The sequence below is a fragment of the Pecten maximus genome, chromosome 8 (assembly GCF_902652985.1).
Source record: "Pecten maximus chromosome 8, xPecMax1.1, whole genome shotgun sequence".
NCBI lineage: Eukaryota > Metazoa > Mollusca > Bivalvia > Pectinida > Pectinidae > Pecten > Pecten maximus.
The window spans coordinates 15,652,721-15,673,427 of NC_047022.1; the positions used below are offsets into that span (position 1 = coordinate 15,652,721).

The following is a 20,707-nucleotide window of genomic DNA, read 5'->3' on the forward strand; positions in this document are numbered from 1 at the left end:
TGTCTTACGGAGCCGAGTCAAGGCTTTCATGTCTGATTGACCTGAGTGACAGGAGTCGAGGATTTCATAATGTCTTAGGAACCCAAGTCGAGGATTTCATAATGTCTTAGGGACCCGAGTCGATGATTTCATAATGTCTTAGGGACCCGAGTCGATGATTTCATAATGTCTTAGGGACCCGAGTCGATGATTTCATAATGTACGATGATTCCCTAATGTCTAGGGACCCGAGCTTTCGATTTTTCTGATTGAATGAGGACCCGGAGTCGAGGATTTCATAATGTATTAGGAACCCAAGTCGAGGATTTCATAATGTCTTAGGGACCCGAGTCGATGATTTCATAATGTCTTAGGGACCCGAGTCGATGATTTCATAATGTCTTAGGGACCCGAGTCGATGATTTCATAATGTCTTAGGGACCCGAGTCGATGATTTCATAATGTCTTAGGGACCCGAGTCGATGATTTCATAATGTCTTAGGGACCCGAGTCGAGGATTTCATAATGTCTTAGGGACCCGAGTCGATGATTTCATAACGCCTTAAAAACTCAGGTCTAGATTTTCATGTTTGTCACGAGTTCGAATCTAGGATAACTTCGAGATTTTCGTGCATTTTGAATGACTAAAATGATTAAAAATATACGATGAATATATTGCTTACGTCACGACTACTTTACACATGTATACACAATTTTTTTAGCACTTTATGATCTACATTGCACATACACATACAACAAAATTAGGTCTGGCAATTAATGATTATTCATTAATCAACAAATCTCAAAAATACTTTTTTTTTACATTCAGTAAAATGTTAATTCATTTACCCTTAAATGATAGCTGGCAAGAATGGAATACGAGAAAGATATACAGGTAAATTTTATATATACATCTTTGGGCAGTGGTATTTTGGCAAAATCACTTGACAGTGCACATGTATATGCACATGTAACCTCGTCATGTGGTGACAGTGTAACGTATAAACCTGTTCTAATTGTAAAAAGCTTCAATATTTCCGACTTCTACCGTTTTCTTAAATATGATGAGAAATTTTGATACTGTACAGTATGTCAAATTAAAGGCATCAATATTTATCTCGGAATTGCAAACTTGGATAACCAAACGTTTTCTGTCCGATTATACGATTTGACTGGAGACATCATAACCGTGTTTAATGTGTTATGTGTTCACCAGGAATATTTTCTCTTTCGAAGTTTCTATTTTCACTTCCGGTTTTGCTTGGATGTCATCACGGTAAGTTTAGGAAGCTTCCTGTCAGCATTATTCATTTTATCTCAAAATAAGACGAGGTTAGGATTTCTTTGGATCTACATGTATGCCTGATGCGTTACAGATCTATCAATTCTGTTTAATTTGTTAGAAAACGTAATTAGGTATTCTCTGCCATTGTCTTGGCTTGGAATTTCAGTGAAATCCGCTTATTCATGTGGCTTTTACGTTGACGAATTGTAAACCCATGTCTATGTACTATATTGTGTAATAGTTGAATATAAGAGAAAAGTTATCCCGTCCTGAAATCACGTGACCATGTCACATGACTTGATCATAAGAATGAACGTAGAATGGTGATCATGATGGTCAATGTCATGCCGATGCTTGAGAAATGAGATGCCGAGTTTATCTCCTCCTCTAACCGGAAGTTACGTAAAACCTTTCTGCCATTCAGTGCCTTCACTGGCCGGTAGTTGTCAACAAGAGGATCCGAATGACCTATTGCGCCTTCTGATACAGACCTAAACTTGGCCAGCTGTTGAAAAATAAACACAGAGGATTAGAGTTATTTCCCTTGGCAAAATAAATAAATAAATAAATAAATAAATAATTGACCCTGGTTTTATGTCTTATTGTAATTACATGTACGTCCCCGTTCGTATACAGTTAAACTTAAGGAACAGTGAAAAGTAACATCGGTTCTTCAGAAAAAGGTGTAAATTAAATCGAATACACCAGAAAGAGAAGCTACATGCACGACCTGATATATTATTATAATATACTCTTTGTGTACAAGAAGGAATTACCTGCTGTCGAGACAGGAATATTTTTTCCTCAAACATGGTCCATGTGACACTTTCAAAGCAGGGGGGCGTGGTCAGACTGCCTCTGTACCGGTAGAACCTGTTGATTCGTTTAGGAAGCAATGCCCCGATATCTACAGCGACCGCAGTGTTGGTATCTACAGTATAAACAATTGTAAGAAATATCTATTATACACTATATAATAAGTGATTACGTTATATAGACTTATAAAAACTTTGTACACTGTTAAATGTTAAATATGTACATTGTATAGTAAATATGTACACTGTTAAGTACATTGTATGTACAGTGTATAGTAAATATGTACAATGTTAAGTACATTGTATAGTAAATATGTACAATGTTAAGTATGTACATTGTATAGTAAATATGTACATTGTTAAGTACATTGTATAGTAAATATGTACAATGTTAGGTATGTACATTGTATAGTAAATATGTACATTGTTAAGTACATTGTATAGTAAATATGTACAATGTTAAGTATGTACATTGTATAGTAAATATGTACATTGTTAAGTACATTGTATAGTAAATATGTACAATGTTAAGTATGTACATTGTATAGTAAATATGTACACTGTTAAGTATGTACATTGTATAGTAAATATGTACACTGTTAAGTACATTGTATGTACATCGTATAGTAAATATGTACACTGTTAAGTATGTACATCGTATAGTAAATATGTACACTGTTAAGTATGTACATTGTATAGTAAATATGTACACTGTTAAGTACATTGTATAGTCAACATGTACACTGTTAAGTACATTGTATAGTAAATATGTACACTGTTAAGTATGTACATTGTATAGTAAATTTGTGCACTGTTATGTATGTACATCGTATAGTAAACATGTACACTGTTAAGTATGTACATTGTATAGTAAATATGTACACTGTTAAGTATGTACATTGTATAGTAAATATGTACACTGTTAAGTATGTACATTGTATAGTAAATATGTACACTGTTAAGTACATTGTATAGTCAACATGTACACTGTTAAGTACATTGTATAGTAAATATGTACACTGTTAAGTATGTACATTGTATAGTAAATATTTACACTGTTAAGTATGTACATTGTATAGTAAATATGTACACTGTTAAGTATGTACATTGTATAGTAAATATGTACACTGTTAAGTATGTACATTGTATAGTAAACATGTACACTGTTAAGTATGTACATTGTATAGTAAATATGTACACTGTTAAGTATGTACATTGTATAGTAAATATGTACACTGTTAAGTATGTACATTGTATAGTAAATATGTACATTGTTAAGTACATTGTATAGTAAATATTTACACTGTTAAGTATGTACATTGTATAGTAAATATGTACAATGTTAAGTATGTACATTGTATAGTAAATATGTACACTGTTAAGTATGTACATTGTATAGTAAATATGTACACTGTTAAGTATGTACATTGTATAGTAAATATGTACATTGTTAAGTATGTACATTGTATAGTAAATATTTACACTGTTAAGTATGTACATTGTATAGTAAATATGTACACTGTTAAGTATGTACATTGTATAGTAAATATGTACACTGTTAAGTATGTACATTGTATAGTAAACATGTACACTGTTAAGTATGTACATTGTATAGTAAACATGTACACTGTTAAGTATGTACATTGTATAGTAAACATGTACACTGTTAAGTATGTACATTGTATAGTAAATATGTACATTGTTAAGTATGTACATTGTATAGTAAATATGTACACTGTTAAGTATGTACATTGTATAGTAAATATGTACACTGTTAAGTATGTACATTGTATAGTAAATATGTACACTGTTAAGTATGTACATTGTATAGTAAATATGTACACTGTTAAGTACATTGTATATACATTGTATAGTAAACATGTACACTGTTAAGTATGTACATTGTATAGTAAATATGTACACTGTTAAGTATGTACATTGTATAGTAAATATGTACATTGTTAAGTACATTGTATAGTAAATATGTACACTGTTAAGTACATTGTATGTACATTGTATAGTAAACATGTACACTGTTAAGTATGTACATTGTATAGTAAACATGTACACTGTTAAGTATGTACATTGTATAGTAAACATGTACACTGTTAAGTATGTACATTGTATAGTAAATATGTACACTGTTAAGTACATTGTATGTACATTGTATAGTAAACATGTACACTGTTAAGTATGTACATTGTATAGTAAACATGTACACTGTTAAGTATGTACATTGTATAGTAAATATGTACACTGTTAAGTATATACATTGTATAGTAAACATGTACACTGTTAAGTATGTACATTGTATAGTAAATATGTACAATGTTAAGTATGTACATTGTATAGTAAACATGTACACTGTTAAGTATGTACATTGTATAGTAAACATGTACACTGTTAAGTATATACATTGTATAGTAAACATGTACACTGTTAAGTATGTACATTGTATAGTAAACATGTACACTGTTAAGTACATTGTATAGTAAATATCTACACTGTTAAGTATGTACATTGTATAGTAAATATTTACACTGTTAAGTATGTACATTGTATAGTAAATATTTACACTGTTAAGTATGTACATTGTATAGTAAATATCTACACTGTTAAGTATGTACATTGTATAGTAAATATCTACACTGTTAAGTATGTACATTGTATAGTAAATATTTACACTGTTAAGTATGTACATTGTATAGTAAACATGTACACTGTTAAGTATGTACATTGTATAGTAAACATGTACACTGTTAAGTATGTACATTGTATAGTAAATATGTACATTGTTAAGTACATTGTATAGTAAATATTTACACTGTTAAGTATGTACATTGTATAGTAAATATGTACACTGTTAAGTACATTGTATGTACATTGTACAGTAAGTATGTACACTGTTAAGTTTGTACATTGTATAGTAAATATGTATCGTTATAACCTTCACACTATGTATGTAAGTATATGTTATAACACATGTACGTACCTTTATAAGTCAAATTTCCAATAGCACTAATAAGTGGCGAGAACGCGGCGTTGTCATTCTGAAATGATAAGTAACTTTACTGTCAAAGGGACATAACTCGCATTGTCAGTTCGCAGTACGTAATTATCGTCAGTTATAAGCCGAATCGATCAGCCGTAAACAAACTGACACATCAAAAAATTACCGCAAAGTTCACATGGACCTACTAAGTTGTAAGAGTCTGTTGCAGTCCGATTATGGCACATTTTCAGACTTGTTTTTGTTGGACAGATGAGGGAGTTATCAATATCATGATTACCAGTGTGAGTTATCACTATCATGATTACAAGTGTGAGTTAACACTTTCATGATTACCTGTGTAAGTTATCACTATCATGATTACCAGTGTGAGTTATCAAAATCATGATCACCAGTGTAAGTTATCATTATCATGATCACCAGTATGAGTTATCACTATCATGATTATCAGTGTAAGTTATCACTATCATGATCACCAGTGTGAGTTATCACTATCATGATTACCAGTTTGAGTTATCACTATCATGATCACCAGTGGGAGTTATCACTATCATGATTTTCAGTGTAAGTTATCACTATCATGATTACCAGTGTGAGTTATCACTATCATGATCACCAGTGTGAGTTATCACTATCATGATTACCAGTGTGAGTTATCACTATCATGATCACCAGTGTAAGTTATCACTATCATGATTACCAGTGTGAGTTATCACTATCATGATTACCAGTGTAAGTTATCACTATCATGATTACCAGTGTGAGTTATCACTATCATGATCACCAGTGTGAGTTATCACTATCATGATTACCAGTGTGAGTTATCACTATCATGATTACCACTGTGAGTTATCACTATCATGATTACCAGTGTGAGTTATCACTATCATGATTACCAGTGTGAGTTATCACTATCATGATTACCAGTGTGAGTTATCACTTTTATGATTACCAGTGTGAGTTATCACTATCATGATTACCGGTGTGAGTTATCACTATCATGATTACCGGTGTGAGTTATCACTATCATGATTACCAGTGTGAGTTATCACTATCATGATTACCAGTGTGAGTTATCACTATCATGATTACCAGTGTGAGTTATCACTATCATGATTACCAGTGTGAGTTATCACTATCATGATTACCAGTGTGAACCAGTGTGAGTTATCACTATCATGATTACCAGTGTGAGTTATCACTATCATGATTACCAGTGTGAGTTATCACTATCATGATTACCAGTGTGAGTTATCACTATCATGATTACCAGTGTGATCTATCATGATTACCAGTGAGAGGTATCACTATCATGATTACCAGTGAGAATTGTCAATATCATGATCACCAGAGTAAGTCATCATTACGATGGTTACCAGTGTGAGTTATCACTATCATGATTACCAGTGTGAGTTATTACTATCATGATTACCGGTGTGAGTTATCACTATCATGATTACCAGTGTGAGTTATCACTGTCATGATTACCAGTGTGAGTTATCACTATCATGATTACCAGTTTCAGTTATCACTATCATGATTACCAGTGTGAGTTATCACTATCATGATTACCAGTGTGAGGTATCACTATCATGATTACCAGTTTGAGTTATCACTATCATGATTACCAGTGTGAGTTATCACTTTAATGATTACCAGTGTGAGTTATCACTATCATGATTACCAGTGTGAGTTATCACTGTCATGATTACCAGTGTGAGTTATCACTATCATGATTACCAGTGTGAGTTATCACTATCATGATTACCAGTGTGAGTTATCACTGTCATGATTACCAGTGTGAGTTATCACTATCATGATTACCAGTGTGAGTTATCACTTTAATGATTACCAGTGTGAGTTATCACTATCATGATTACCAGTGTGAGTTATCACTATCATGATTACCAGTGTGAGTTATCACTATCATGATTACCAGTGTGAGTTATCACTGTCATGATTACCAGTGTGAGTTATCACTATCATGATTACCAGTGTGAGTTATCACTTTAATGATTACCAGTGTGAGTTATCACTATCATGATTACCACTGTGAGTTATCACTATCATGATTACCAGTGTGAGTTATCACTATCATGATTACCAGTGTGAGTTATCACTTTCATGATTATCATTGTTAGTTATTCTAAATCAAACTTAAAGGGGACATGACTGAGGAATGATACGATTGACACTGTATACATACCGTTGTGTACGTCACCCAGAATCCAAGGACAGCCAGTCCGTCACTCTTGTCTATAGCCCCCCCAAGACTGCCGTACTTTAGGTTGTAGTTCACCACGTGCATCTTTAACAAATAAAAAACGCTGATATTGTAGGGTCAATGTATCCTTGTATTATCAAACCATACACCAACAATATATCAATTACATGTCATCTTATGTTCAAAAATGGAACAGGAGTTAGATTGAAGTGGAAGACTTCACATTTCAGTGACTAAGTAGCTAATCCTAATTGCAAATTTTTTGTTTGTTTGTTTGTTTGTTTTTTTTGTTTTTGTTTTTGTTTCTGTTTTTTCATTACTTCTTGACCTTTGACCTTTAAAGCACTGACCTCCATAGGATAGGGTCGTCCGTCATAGTTATGTTCTGAGCCGTCCGAGTTGTCGTGTCCCCAGTGGAAGTGAAGCTGAGCTGTTTTATAGGTATTTCCCGGCAGTCCTCCTCCCGCCACAGTTAAGTCACCGGAGACAACATCCACTTGCACTGTAATGAGTGACGTCATCACTTTATGAATACAGAAAACATCGATCGACAGGTATAAGAAACTGACGTAAAGGGCATTTAGCGATTTCACCCGAGTGTACCAAGTACAGTTTGTACGTACGGTATCATGTAGGATGAATGTTTCTCCGTTATAAATTCCTACTAAAAATATATTTGGATACTGTCTGTGATCTATTTCTTCTAGCTTATAATACGCACTGTATTATGGGATTTGGTATCCTAAAATTTGAGCCTCGACGATTAAGATCAGTCAGGGATTTCCATCCATATTTATGTAATTAAATATATTTCGGAACCCCATATTACATGAAATCTAATCAATGATATAGATAATCTTGAATTTACACTGCTTTTTAATTTTACCAGTAAACTTCCTGTTGGCCACTTTTAAAGCCACATACTCCCGAACAACCTAAAATTCTAGTTGCACACGTGTATTAATGGCAATCCAAGATGCTCATTCACACTCTCCCAACATTAAAATGACCACTGGCCTGGACGCTTGACCGGGGGAGTCCTTGAGACATCAGTGTATAAAAATAACACCCCGCTTTTATATTTATAGCGAGATTTGTCACACTTAAAACAAAATAAACATAGTTTACATTTAAAAACTTAATTTTAAAATGTAGCAATATGCATACAACAAATTAAAACATCGATAAAATCTTAGATCGGTGAAGTTGACGATGTTCAAAAGCTAACCAACAATCCAATAGAGGTCCGGAAAAATCGGAATTCGAGTCTATTCCATTTTCTTCTCTCGTTAAGTTCCAACGGATCATTTCCTTTCCTTTTTTGGCATAATCTGTCTGCGTATTCACAGTTCCACGCTTGTGGTGTTCCGCCATTTTGTATGGACTGTAAAACCCGCCGTTGCATTGTGGGACTAATTTTCAGAGAAACTTAGTCCGACAGCTACAGTTATTATTTTTCGGAATCCCCCGTATACTTTCATAAATACACATTTTCTGTCAGTTACTGATTCACGATAATCTGTTAGGTATGTATCAAGTCCGAAAACCGTAAAAAGCTCAAAATGTAAACATTGATATATGTTTCTTCGTGAGTATCTGGCTTTAATTAAGGTCCAACACTGCTGTTACTGTAACTGTAATTACTGAAGGGAAATCCTTCATGGCTTTTAATTATTTTTGAACAGTTGATATTTTGATAATTTTTTTACCAATTTAGCACTTAGGAAACAATAATTCCTTTAAATGGTATGTTTTAAATATCACTTTTTCGTGTGTTTCCTCTTTTAAGATTTTTTCTTTTGCATTGTTTGTCCGTATGGGTTCGATATATACAGTATGTCTTGTATACGTGTACAACGCCCACGTGTCCGTTACGTGTGTAAGTACTCACATGTGTGGCCGTTGTTTTTCATGGTGGTTGTGTATTTGCTGACGTCACTGAATCCCTGTAACCGGAAGTTACTGATGATGCTATAATCCTGTTTCGTTACGGAGGGGACGTTTATTGGGGACTGAAATTGTCCTCCACATACCGAGTTGGGCAATGTGGCCCATCCTGGAGGGTCTGTAAGTAAAACAGCATTTAAATGTTAAAAGTACATTTTGTTCTACAGAAGATATTTAAGACATATGTTGTGTATGTAGTTATATATTGGCGTTGTGACATCGCGGTTCTAAAAGAAAATTAGATAATAAAGCCCGTTAGGAGAGAAAATAGTTATCATTATTATATAAACATTACATCGCGTGTACTTCATTAACATGTAAATATAAACGACCAATATTTTAACAAATGCTACATGTTAAATGATTCTAAAACCAGAACATTAGCTATTTTCCCCTTGCTGTTATTTAATACTACATGTATATATATTAATACGGAGTATTTCAGTGGCTAGACTCCTACGTTTTGAGACACAGTTTAAAGGGACATTCCTTCGTTTGAATAAAGTTTAGATCGTGAAAATCAAACTTACTGGAAAATATGCATATTTCACAAGTAGTAAAAGTTATAATAATTACGTACATAATACGACAGTCTTACTCTCAAGATAAACCAATTGAAAGTTCTTCAAGTATTAAGTCCTGAAAATTCTTAATTCGCGCCGAAGTATCACTAATTACCGCAAAGACATACGGTATTTGTATACGATACGCCTTTTTCCAGTTCTTTTCGGCGTTAATTCCATTACTTGTAGGTACAACCACTCACATAATCACCGTTCGGACATAGATTTCATCAATAGAAATTGTGCACGTTTCTGATGTCCTAACGAAGGAATACCTCTTTAAGTCTATACCATGTTTTATTTTGACAAATATGTTGGACAGATAAGTGGATAATGAGATGCATTTTTTGCCGTCCGTTTCATTGGTGTGTACATACCGGAACTGCTGTCATGGGAACCATAATGCCAACCTGGAAAGGAAGAAAAGTATTATGAACAGTTATGTAAAGTAATTGTCAGAGATTTGGGGTCGAGGTAAAATAGTATGAAAAAAAGTTACGTATATGATTTTTCATATTTTTATACGCATACTCTAATTTTACCTAAACGTTTAAAAGATTGATAAGATCGGATGGTTAGTAGAAATGGATCAGACACGGCTAACAGACGACATTGTGGACCGTTTCACTCTCCGTCACGCATTAAAATTCACAACAGAAGTCGTCAAACCTTATTTTCAGTATGAGAATCAAATCAATCATTCACAGCTAAGTTCTTTATTTAAACACAATCATCTTTTAAAGTTTTAAACACAAACATACATGTATTTTAAAGTTTTAAATATCAACACCTTTAAAGTGCAAGATAAGTGTTATATATAAATGCTTAATATCGGAAGTGACTCAAAGGGTGTAAACCTTCCGAAAACAAATGTTTCGGCGGCCATTTTATCAACCCCATGATCAGGGAAATGACGTCATCGTATCGGGCACATACCCAATACCTATTAAATGTTGGTAACCAACATTGTATTTTATTTAAAAGTGCTTTGAAATGTCACGCGCTGTGACGTAGGAAGCATGGTATCAATAAGTTGTCTCTATTTTGTAACTGAATTATCCTGCAATGTAATTTATTTCAAGTTCGATGAAAGGTTCTATAATGATGAATTAAATATTTAATTAAATTGATTTCGGACTTTTTGTGACGATTCATGTAACCTACAACAACGCATACCAAAATGTCGGATAACATAACACAATGTCGGATAACATAACACAATGTCGGATAACAAAACACAATGTCGGATAACATAAGACAATGTCGGATAACATAACGAAATGTCGGATAACAAAACACAATGTCGGATAACATAACACAATGTCGGATAACATAACACAATGTCAGATAACAACACAATGTCGGATAACATAACAAAATGTCGGATAACAAAACACAATGTCGGATAACAAAACACAATGTCGGATAATAAAACACAATTTCGGATAACATAACAAAATGTCGGATAACATAACAAAATGTCGGATAACAAAACACAATGTCGGATAACAAAACACAATGTCGGATGTAGAATGAGAACCTGCGCAATGCGACAGAAAGGATGTCTCTGATAATACATTCAGTGCAATCCCTCTGAAAACTTTATCAAACGTGATACAAGAACACTATGTGTTTGTCAGCTAGATCATAACAGATCTTCTTAAAAGAGTAAAAATAAAAATAAAGGTAAATATTCAGTTTTCGAAAACACGTATTCAGCAATTTTGATATTGATGATGATATATACCAGGGTCTTGTGTAAATCCAACATACGCATGTTGGATGTTTCACAGAGCCGACACGACAAGTAGTGTACCTAGTGTTTATCTATCTACCACCTCCATCTAATTTATGTATACTCTGCTGCCGGAACTCCGATAATCTAACGAGAGTATGGGAGTGCGTTCATAATCTGATGAAGGTCGTGTCCCTAAGCTATGACGAGCAGTGCGTGCTTTAGAGGACAAATGGAAATGTCAAAAACACGGAACATGGCGAAATTGCAATGACATCGAAACATAACAAGACTGTACATGAGGCAAATGCTTAATTAAACGCATTTGTCAGAGTTGAAACATCCGGGAGTAAACGTGTACTGTTATATACGTACTGTTAGATTGGTCTATTGTAAAGATTTAAAAAGAAAATAATTCTAAAAAAGTATAGCAAAGGACTAGTGTAAAGTTAAATGTTGGAAAACACCTAGTTCAAATCTTAAACTGTAAAATGAATGTAACATTCAGGGTATTTTATCACAATAACTGTTTTAACATTCAAAACGGATTTTGACTTTTAGAGCTCAAAAATTATGGGTTAAAGCGGATTTAATAATTAAAATGAACAAGCTGCTACAATCAGGCACTAGTGATTTTGATGGATGTAACCTAGTTTTTATACCGATAAGATTGGACAGCGGTATGAAGTTTTGTCATACAAAATGTATCATGTATACATTAACGAAAGGGGTCAGCACGAATCTAAAGAGCCGGGTCTGATTGGTTTGACAGCGAGAGGTTACCAGTTGGTGTCGGAACTAAACAATTTGTGGCATTTTTGAAGTTTACGAGCATGTTAGAATTTTGTATTTATAAGATAGCAATGAATATCGGCACCACTGAAAAGTTATCTTTTAATCGCGGGCGTGTCTTGAAAAACCGATCAACGTACGTGTTATTGAAATACATAATTATAATGTAGAGCGAAAAAGTCATGTCCGCTTCTAGATATGCTCCCTCCTTTTAAAAAATTTCGTAGGAATAAATAAAGATTGTACGGAAATAGAAATGGCTGAGTGTGCTCGAATCACTTTTCAGGGCAAAATATTTTGTGTGATACATTTTCTTGTTAAAATAAATGGAATATACTTAAATGTCGTTGCTATTAAACCACCTTGTACGCATCAAAACAAAACGGAAATGGCAGTTACCATGACAACCGAACTAACGGTGCGAACGGACGTTTATACCGTTAGCTATACACGTCAGGAGCGATGTATACCAGATATAAATAACACTTCGTATGGAAAGAATGGAAACAGAATCCGTGTCCATTACTGTATAGTGAGATGTTACTTGTTTATTGAGATGTTACCTGTCTAGTGAGATGTTACCTGTCTAGTGAGATGTTACCCGTATAATGAAATGTTACCTGTCTAGTGAGATGTTACCTGTGTAGTGAGATGTTACCCGTATAATGAGATGTTAACAGTATAATGAGATGTTACCTGTCTAGTGAGATGTTACGTGTATAATGAGATGTTACCAGTATAATGAGATGTTACCTGTATAATGAGATGTTACCTGTCTAGTGAGATATTACGTGTATAATGAGATGTTACCTGTATAATGAAATGTCACCTGTCTAGTGATATGTTACCTGTGTAGTGAGATGTTACGTGTATAATGAGATGTTACGTGTATAATGAGATGTTACGTGTATAATGAGATGTTACCTGTATAATGAGATGTCACCTGTCCAGTGAGATGTTACCTGTGTAGTGAGATGTTACCTGTCTAATGAGATGTTACCTGTGTAGTGAGATGTTACCTGTGTAGTGAGATGTTACCTGTATAATGAGATGTCACCTGTCTAGTGAGATGTTACCTGTCTAGTGAGATGTCACCTGTCTAGTGAGATGTTACCTGTATAATGAGATGTCACCTGTCTAGTGAGATGTTACCTGTCTAGTGAGATGTTACCTGTATAATGAGATGTTACCTGTGTAGTGAGATTTTACCTGTATAATGAGATGTTACCTGTATAGTGAGATGTTACCTGTCTAGTGAGATGTTACCTGTGTAGTGAGATGTTACCTGTATAATGAGATGTCACCTGTCTAGTGAGATGTTACCTGTCTAGTGAGATGTCACCTGTCTAGTGAGATGTTACCTGTATAATGATATGTTACCTGTGTAGTGAGATGTTACCTGTATAATGAGATGTTACCTGTATAGTGAGATGTTACCTGTGTAGTGAGATGTTACCTGTGTAGTGAGATGTTACCTGTATAATGAGATGTTACCTGTGTAGTGAGATGTTACCTGTATAATGAGATGTTACCTGTATAATGAGATGTTACCTGTATAGTGAGATGTTACCTGCCTAGTGAGATGTTACCTGTCTAGTGAGATGTTACCTGTGTAGTGAGATGCTGTCTGTCTAGTGAGATGTTACCTGTCTAGGAAATTGATATTAACATTGGTCTAAGGCTTCTGTAAACTTTGTCGGAACCACCGGGAGATACGAATCAATTACAGGATGTTTGGACAATGCACCGTACAATTAAACCATGTGTGGATAGATTCATACTATACGTTCCCTGTCGAAATAAACATTTATTTAACGAACGTCATAAGAACAGCATTCAATGATTCTGCTGCAATATAAAGTAAACCTCGGCGTACCATAATTCCCATGGTCTATCTGCACGTTATCCAGAAAGTTGTCTTTATTTGTCAAGAAATGATTCTGGAACCTCATTGTCGATTTCATTAATTCTTCGAGTAAGATCTTGGACAAAACGAATGGAAGCTAAGAAAGATGAAATTGGTCTCAGAACATCTTCTTTAAGGGATGAAAGATTATATTTAAGTCTAGGCCATTTGACGTTGATTAAGTCAAGTGCACGATATCTGTTATATTCAAACTGGAGAAGAGGTTAAGGGTCATTCCTCTGTTCGTGACGTCATTAAAAGTTAATTATGAGACGCAACATATCATTGACAATTTCCATCCGGCTTCATGTTGCAAATTGTTATATATAGTTAGAATGAATAGGATTCTAGGTGGTTCATCGTACGTACTGGAAACCACCGCGCAAACAGTCCACTGTACATCATTATCTCAAAACCTATCATGGCACTGATGGGCGTTCTCGACGAGTACATCACGTCACGAGGCGATTTGACTTCCGTATAGCATTATCTTCTATGGCACGAGAAAGCTGCAGTATATTACAAACAAATTCTGAAATGTTGGCGTTATTTTCGTGTGTCCATTCTATCACACGATTCGGAAGGTCTTGTTTATTCTACATCTGATAGCGGATGTCAGTTTTGACGTAGTGTACCTCTTAGTATCCCATTAGTTATCTATTTCGTCAACAAGAGGATGCTGACGAAGGGACTTTACGTTTGTGGAGAACCATCGACCGGAAGTCTAATGTTCTATGAACACACATATCCAGATGGCTTGGTTCCGATATCTTACCGCAAGGGCAAATACTACGTGAAAATGATCAGACAATTATCATTGCGGTACTAACGAGAACACATGTGCTAGCTATACGTACAAAGCGTGCAGTTGAACCTCGTCAAGGGAGATAATTAGTGTCAATAGGGCAACTACTGTAAGGTTAATATATCTTGTACACCAATATACTAAATCATATTAGGTTCCCTGTACACCGGTAGTTATGCCAAACACACGTTGTATTTAAAATCTGATTTCTGTTAATAAGTTATGTTAAGTATAATTAAATATATATATCATACGAATGTAGTATCCGTTGAATACGAATATAATATATGTTGAATACGAATGAAGTGTGTGTTGAATACGAATGTAGTATCTGTTGAATACGAATGTATTTTATGTTGAATACGAATGTAGTATCTGTTGAATGCGAATGTAGTACATGTATATGCTGAATACAAATGTAGTATCTGTTGAATATGATTGTAGTATATGTTGATTACGAATGTTGTATCCGTTGAATGCGAATATAATATCTGTTGAATACAAATGTAGTATATGTTGAATACAAATGTAGTATATGTTGAATATGATTGTAGTATATGTTGATTACGAATGTTGTATCTGTTGAATACGAATGTAGTGTACTGTATATGTTGAATACAAACGTAGTTTATGTTGAATACGAATGTAATGTAAATGTTGAGAAGTTAATGCTTTTCTGGATTATACTTAAAACGGTTAATAAGAAATGCAATAATTATCAATAACAATCATGCCCCCTACCGGTTCCCGCTAAAATAGCAACAGTGCCATTGAGATTGATCAAAAACCCGAAACTTGGACGTGTCAGTGATACTATTGTCATTTATGATTGTGTGGAGTTTGAAGCCGTCTGAGAGCTATCAATCTAAGGCGTTACTTACAACAGTACAATGTAGGTACCGGACCATCTTCGCTAACCAAGGGTTACTCTACGCTAAAATGGAGCTTAGTGTGTAGAGTAACCTTTGGTTAGCGAAGATGGTACCGGACGGACGGAGAGGAACTCTAAAGTCCACCAGTTTCACTAGAAAGAGAGGAAATCTGTAGTCCGCCGGTTTCACAGGTAGGTGACCAATAAGATATGTAGAACTAATGGCCAATATTCCTACAATACAGATTGTTACGAGATGTCTATTGTCCTGGAACCGAGTACAAATACTGTAAAGAAACGTGTAACGTGTTTTTATCTATACACACCTGGACAATTAATCATACTTAATATTCCAAAAGTTAAGCACTTGACCAAAGATGAATCAAATGTCAGACCATATGGGAGAGATTGTTGGTAACAGGATCTATTTGAAGTTTGGGGCATGATAAAGTGGTGAAGTGTGTGTAGTGGTCTCGCAGGTCCTTTATGTAATGCTGTATGTATACCAGGCAGTAAAACCACACCTGATTGGGTATGTGCGATGATCATATGGACTCGATTGCCTCTCCCCCAATCACCCAACCCAACTATAAGTCACGGACCGAGCCATTCGTGTTGACGTGAAGTGGTCAATGGTCGAAGTATCGTTGGGTGTCGGGTGGGGATCGTAGGTGAGGGAGGGAAGGGTAGGGGGTCGGGGATCGGAGGTGATGGCGGGAAGGGTAGGGGGTTGGGGATCGGAGGTGAGAATGGGTTAATAATATACATTACCAAGAAGATAAATACTGTTACTTTTGGGACGAAAGTAGAATTTTCAACAAGAGCACGGAAAACGAATGTTTGATACGACCGTTCATAATTTTGACAGGTTCCTATCAAGCCATTGTGAGCTTTGCTTGTATCTCCATTACAGTATTAATCCAAACGGACTGAAATAGTTTCATTTCACCATTTCTAGATTTCAACTTGAAACTTTTTTTCCGAAAAAGTGCAGTCGAAAATATTTGAAAAATTGCAAAAATAAACTCTTTTCACAAATATTATTAATATTATCTCCTTCCGGCGCTTTAGACCCAACGGGAACATGCCTACAAGGAACCGACAATATAAAAACATGTTGACTTTAGATCTTTGGAGAAACTTGCCAAAACCTATAATCAGTTGCTGATTTAAGGACAGACAAACGGTATGCCACAATACATTCGTCCGGCGTCGAATTCAGACGGGGTATAAAAGGAAGTCCGTCACTTTTAGGACCTGCTCATGCGCGAAACGCACGGAAATCGTGTCGAGGATTTTGGAAAGATGTGTAGGGCGGGATGAAACCGGAAGTTCACCGTTACTATTTGGTATATTTATATATTAAAGACAAGTTATTCCTTTCAACGAAGTCTTCCTTCCGTATTCAGGAACATATCTGGTGATTTTTCAGACAAAATGTAGTCTAAATTGGCCAAAAAACCCAACTCCACCCATTTGCAAATATAAAATGTATAATTTAACAAATAAAGATATTTTTCCTACTATTAATCTACTACTACTTTATCTCCATAGTTGTCTAACGTTAAACTAACAAATGATTTGTTGAAATCAATCGCTATTGTCAGCTAATTAATAATAAGATCTACCAAAATACACCCAGTTTAATTTAGCCAAAAAAATACCATAATAAAGAGTAAATCTATATATGTCGTGAAATAACAAACAATTGTGTTAAAACCAGTTTTAATTAACCGATGTTAATTAAACCGGTGACCGGTGATATCAATATATAAACTTATTTCATTCGTTCAAAACATGATCTCCAGTCATGGAGTCTAGATATTAATGTCTAAACCCACAGTCCTTATAGTACACTTTATATCTATCATACTATCTACCCTAGATTCATTATACAAACATTATATATTAAAACATGCACATGCATCATACACATCATTATTTCGCCCTGTGCTTTTCCGCTTATCAGCAAAAACACAAAAAGTTACAAATCATTATGTAATATATACATGTTGTCGGTAGGATAGGAATTCGTCCCTCAGACTCCAACGAAATGAAAAAAAAAGAGAAAGGACAACCATCTTATTTTGCTAAATAGCAAACGTGTTAAACAAAATGATTAAAATAAAATTGTCCCTTCCTGTCGTCGCGTTTCGTCTGTTTATCTAGGCCGTTTGAGACAGTGTTATAAAGTAACATTGTCTACATTCCATGTTGCCTACCGAGATCTGCACGAGATCATTAACGCGATTTGTTAACATTATAATTGAGATACTCGAAAAGTTTACTTTTTCTGATGATTGGCGCCTGTGGGGATATACGTCATGGGTACTTTAGGAACTTTACCATGATTTGTAAACACGAACTATATTCAGACTTTTTTCGATTGCCATCCTCGATACAGAAGGGTTCGTACATTCGTAGGATGTGCGACACAAGCATGCAATTCGCCGAGGGAAACAAGACGCCGTACAATTGCCGACTACTGAGCGATAAATTATACGCAAACTTACCAAAGAAACAATTTTCAAAGAGAAAATTGACCTCCCGTCGAGTTGTATTCTAGTTGAAACCCCAAAAGACAAAAACAAAAGTTGAACAAATCAATTACGCTGCCCCGAACAGATGCACTGGAACTGCATGCTATTTTGCAAACTGTGTATGTTCCGTATATTTCTACAAATTCTGTGACTCAGTTGAGGTATGATGGATATAATCAAATGGATTAATCCGACACGAAGCTTGACAAACTGATAAACATTCACAATTTATTTTGTATCTTCGGCTTGAAAAATCGTTCCCGGCCGTTTTATTTATAACATATTCCCTTTTAATCTACAATGTATTCAAAAAGTAGCAAATAAATTCACTCGAATTCGTCATGAATAAACATTTATACAAAGTCGGTATGTCCGGGCTTCACTCACAGTGAGGAATGCCCCGCTGTTTAGTCTGGAGTAAACTTCACTAGAAAACCTACATTCCTTTTTGGTTAATATATTTTACATGTGTACAATAACGGCGACTGTCTATCTTACGAACTCTTGGAGTACACATTCTGTATAATGTTGATGTATTGAACAGTTGATCCAAGTTCAGCGACTTATTAACCCCTAACGTATTTATGTCCTAAAATAGATATATTCCTTCAGCTTTATGACATGATAAAGCCAGGAGTACTATTGTACATTCACAGGGATTTGCAGCGATACCCAACACACGGGCCGTATACATGAACATGCATGCATTACATGTATCCACTGGCCGTTAGAAATTCGTGTCAAATCCCTGTGTATTTAATATCCGTAAGAAATGGTTTAGACTCGCTATGGTCAAAATGACGGCAGTATGTATTTTAACATTTATGATTATAATATTGACACATTTCTATAACCGTACCAGCGTAAAAATATGATATAGAAACCATATTTGAAAACAATGTGACATTGTTCAACCGACAGCCGGACAAAATACTTGATAATTATTGACTATTACAAATAAATACTTTCCTTGTTTACTTTCAACAAGCTAAACTGAACAAAATAAAACATGTTTCTTTAGTAAAGCAACCAAATCGTTCTCTACTGGTCTTTGCCCAGCCAATTGTCCTGTGCTAACAGATACATATGTATGTTCCCTCTATTACGTAAATATATTATGGAAGTCTGTGCTTCGGCCTCGTACAATAGAACAGGGGTCGATTACCAGTACCGAGGGTGAAATATTCTGGACTATTGCAAGGACACCCATGATATACTTGTTTTATTACATAATCGCTAAAACACACTTAGAATCACTGAAATCTCGATTTTCCTGTAGGCCTAGGACTGTCGTCGGCAGTGTTGATATCTGAGTGACGCTTGCAAGAGTGGGACAACATTCCGAAAACATCATGTTCAATAGCTCGCGAGTGACCGTGCAATCGTCGTTTTAATTTAGTCGTGCAATAGTTTGATATATATATATATATATTATGCGTATAGTTAAGGAAAAGCATACGCATTATGTTATAAAATGAAATATGTTATTAACTTCCATTTGTGTGCACGATGAAGTTAGTCCTATAATGTATGTAGGATAAAACTGGAACCTCGAATCACAAACAGTGGAAAATAAATATGAGATAAGAATATATCATGATATACGAGCTTTAGAAGGCATAAATTGCAAATCAATCTATATTAGTACTAGCTAACGTTTCTAACAATGTGCTTATATTGGACACTTTCCCAGGGTTCCTCAGTACAGGAAGTATCGTAACAGCCACTTCAGCTTCCTGTTAGCTTAGTTACCCACGTCTGGTTATAGACTCATTTCATTATAAAAACCGGTAATTAAAAAACAACATATGTATGAGCTGTTAACATATACAGACAGATAAAAATGACCTCTCATTTACAAGTCTAACGAGAAAATGGTAGTAAAAACACGAAAAATATATAATAGAATGGCTGCGATGTCTACAAACCGAAAATTAGATATGCAAATAAGTTGCAATACAAGCTTAAAGATCTAAGAGTACTGCAAAGGGCATGTGGTGGTGCCAGTCAGTTCGAACTTTATGTAATGCATGGTGTGGTACTTGCACGATCTGCCAACTTCGCTCGTGTCGATAAAAGGTGGGAAAGGGACTACAGTTTGGCTGTGAAGCCGTTTAGTCTCGGTTCATGCTGAGAGGCAAAGCATTTACTGCAGTGGGTGTGATGCTACACTCCGTAACCGAGGCGTCTCGCGGTGACAGATACATTCTTGTTTCCTGCATATCATATAGTAGA

General features: G+C 35.0%; 1 protein-coding gene across 1 annotated transcript in view; it reads right to left on the reverse strand.

The window, feature by feature from the left end:
- Positions 1-266: 266 nt before the first annotated feature.
- Positions 267-20,707, reverse strand: part of LOC117332576 (carbonic anhydrase-like) — a 58,841-nt gene continuing 38,400 nt past the window's right edge. The window contains exons 3-9 of the mRNA XM_033891546.1: positions 10,201-10,233; positions 9,205-9,378; positions 7,664-7,815; positions 7,296-7,397; positions 5,072-5,129; positions 2,041-2,195; positions 267-1,769 (exon numbers count right to left, since the gene is read on the reverse strand). Coding sequence (XP_033747437.1) covers positions 1,566-1,769; positions 2,041-2,195; positions 5,072-5,129; positions 7,296-7,397; positions 7,664-7,815; positions 9,205-9,378; positions 10,201-10,233 — 878 coding nt within the window. The 3' untranslated portion in view covers positions 267-1,565. The remainder of the gene's footprint in view (positions 1,770-2,040; positions 2,196-5,071; positions 5,130-7,295; positions 7,398-7,663; positions 7,816-9,204; positions 9,379-10,200; positions 10,234-20,707) is intronic.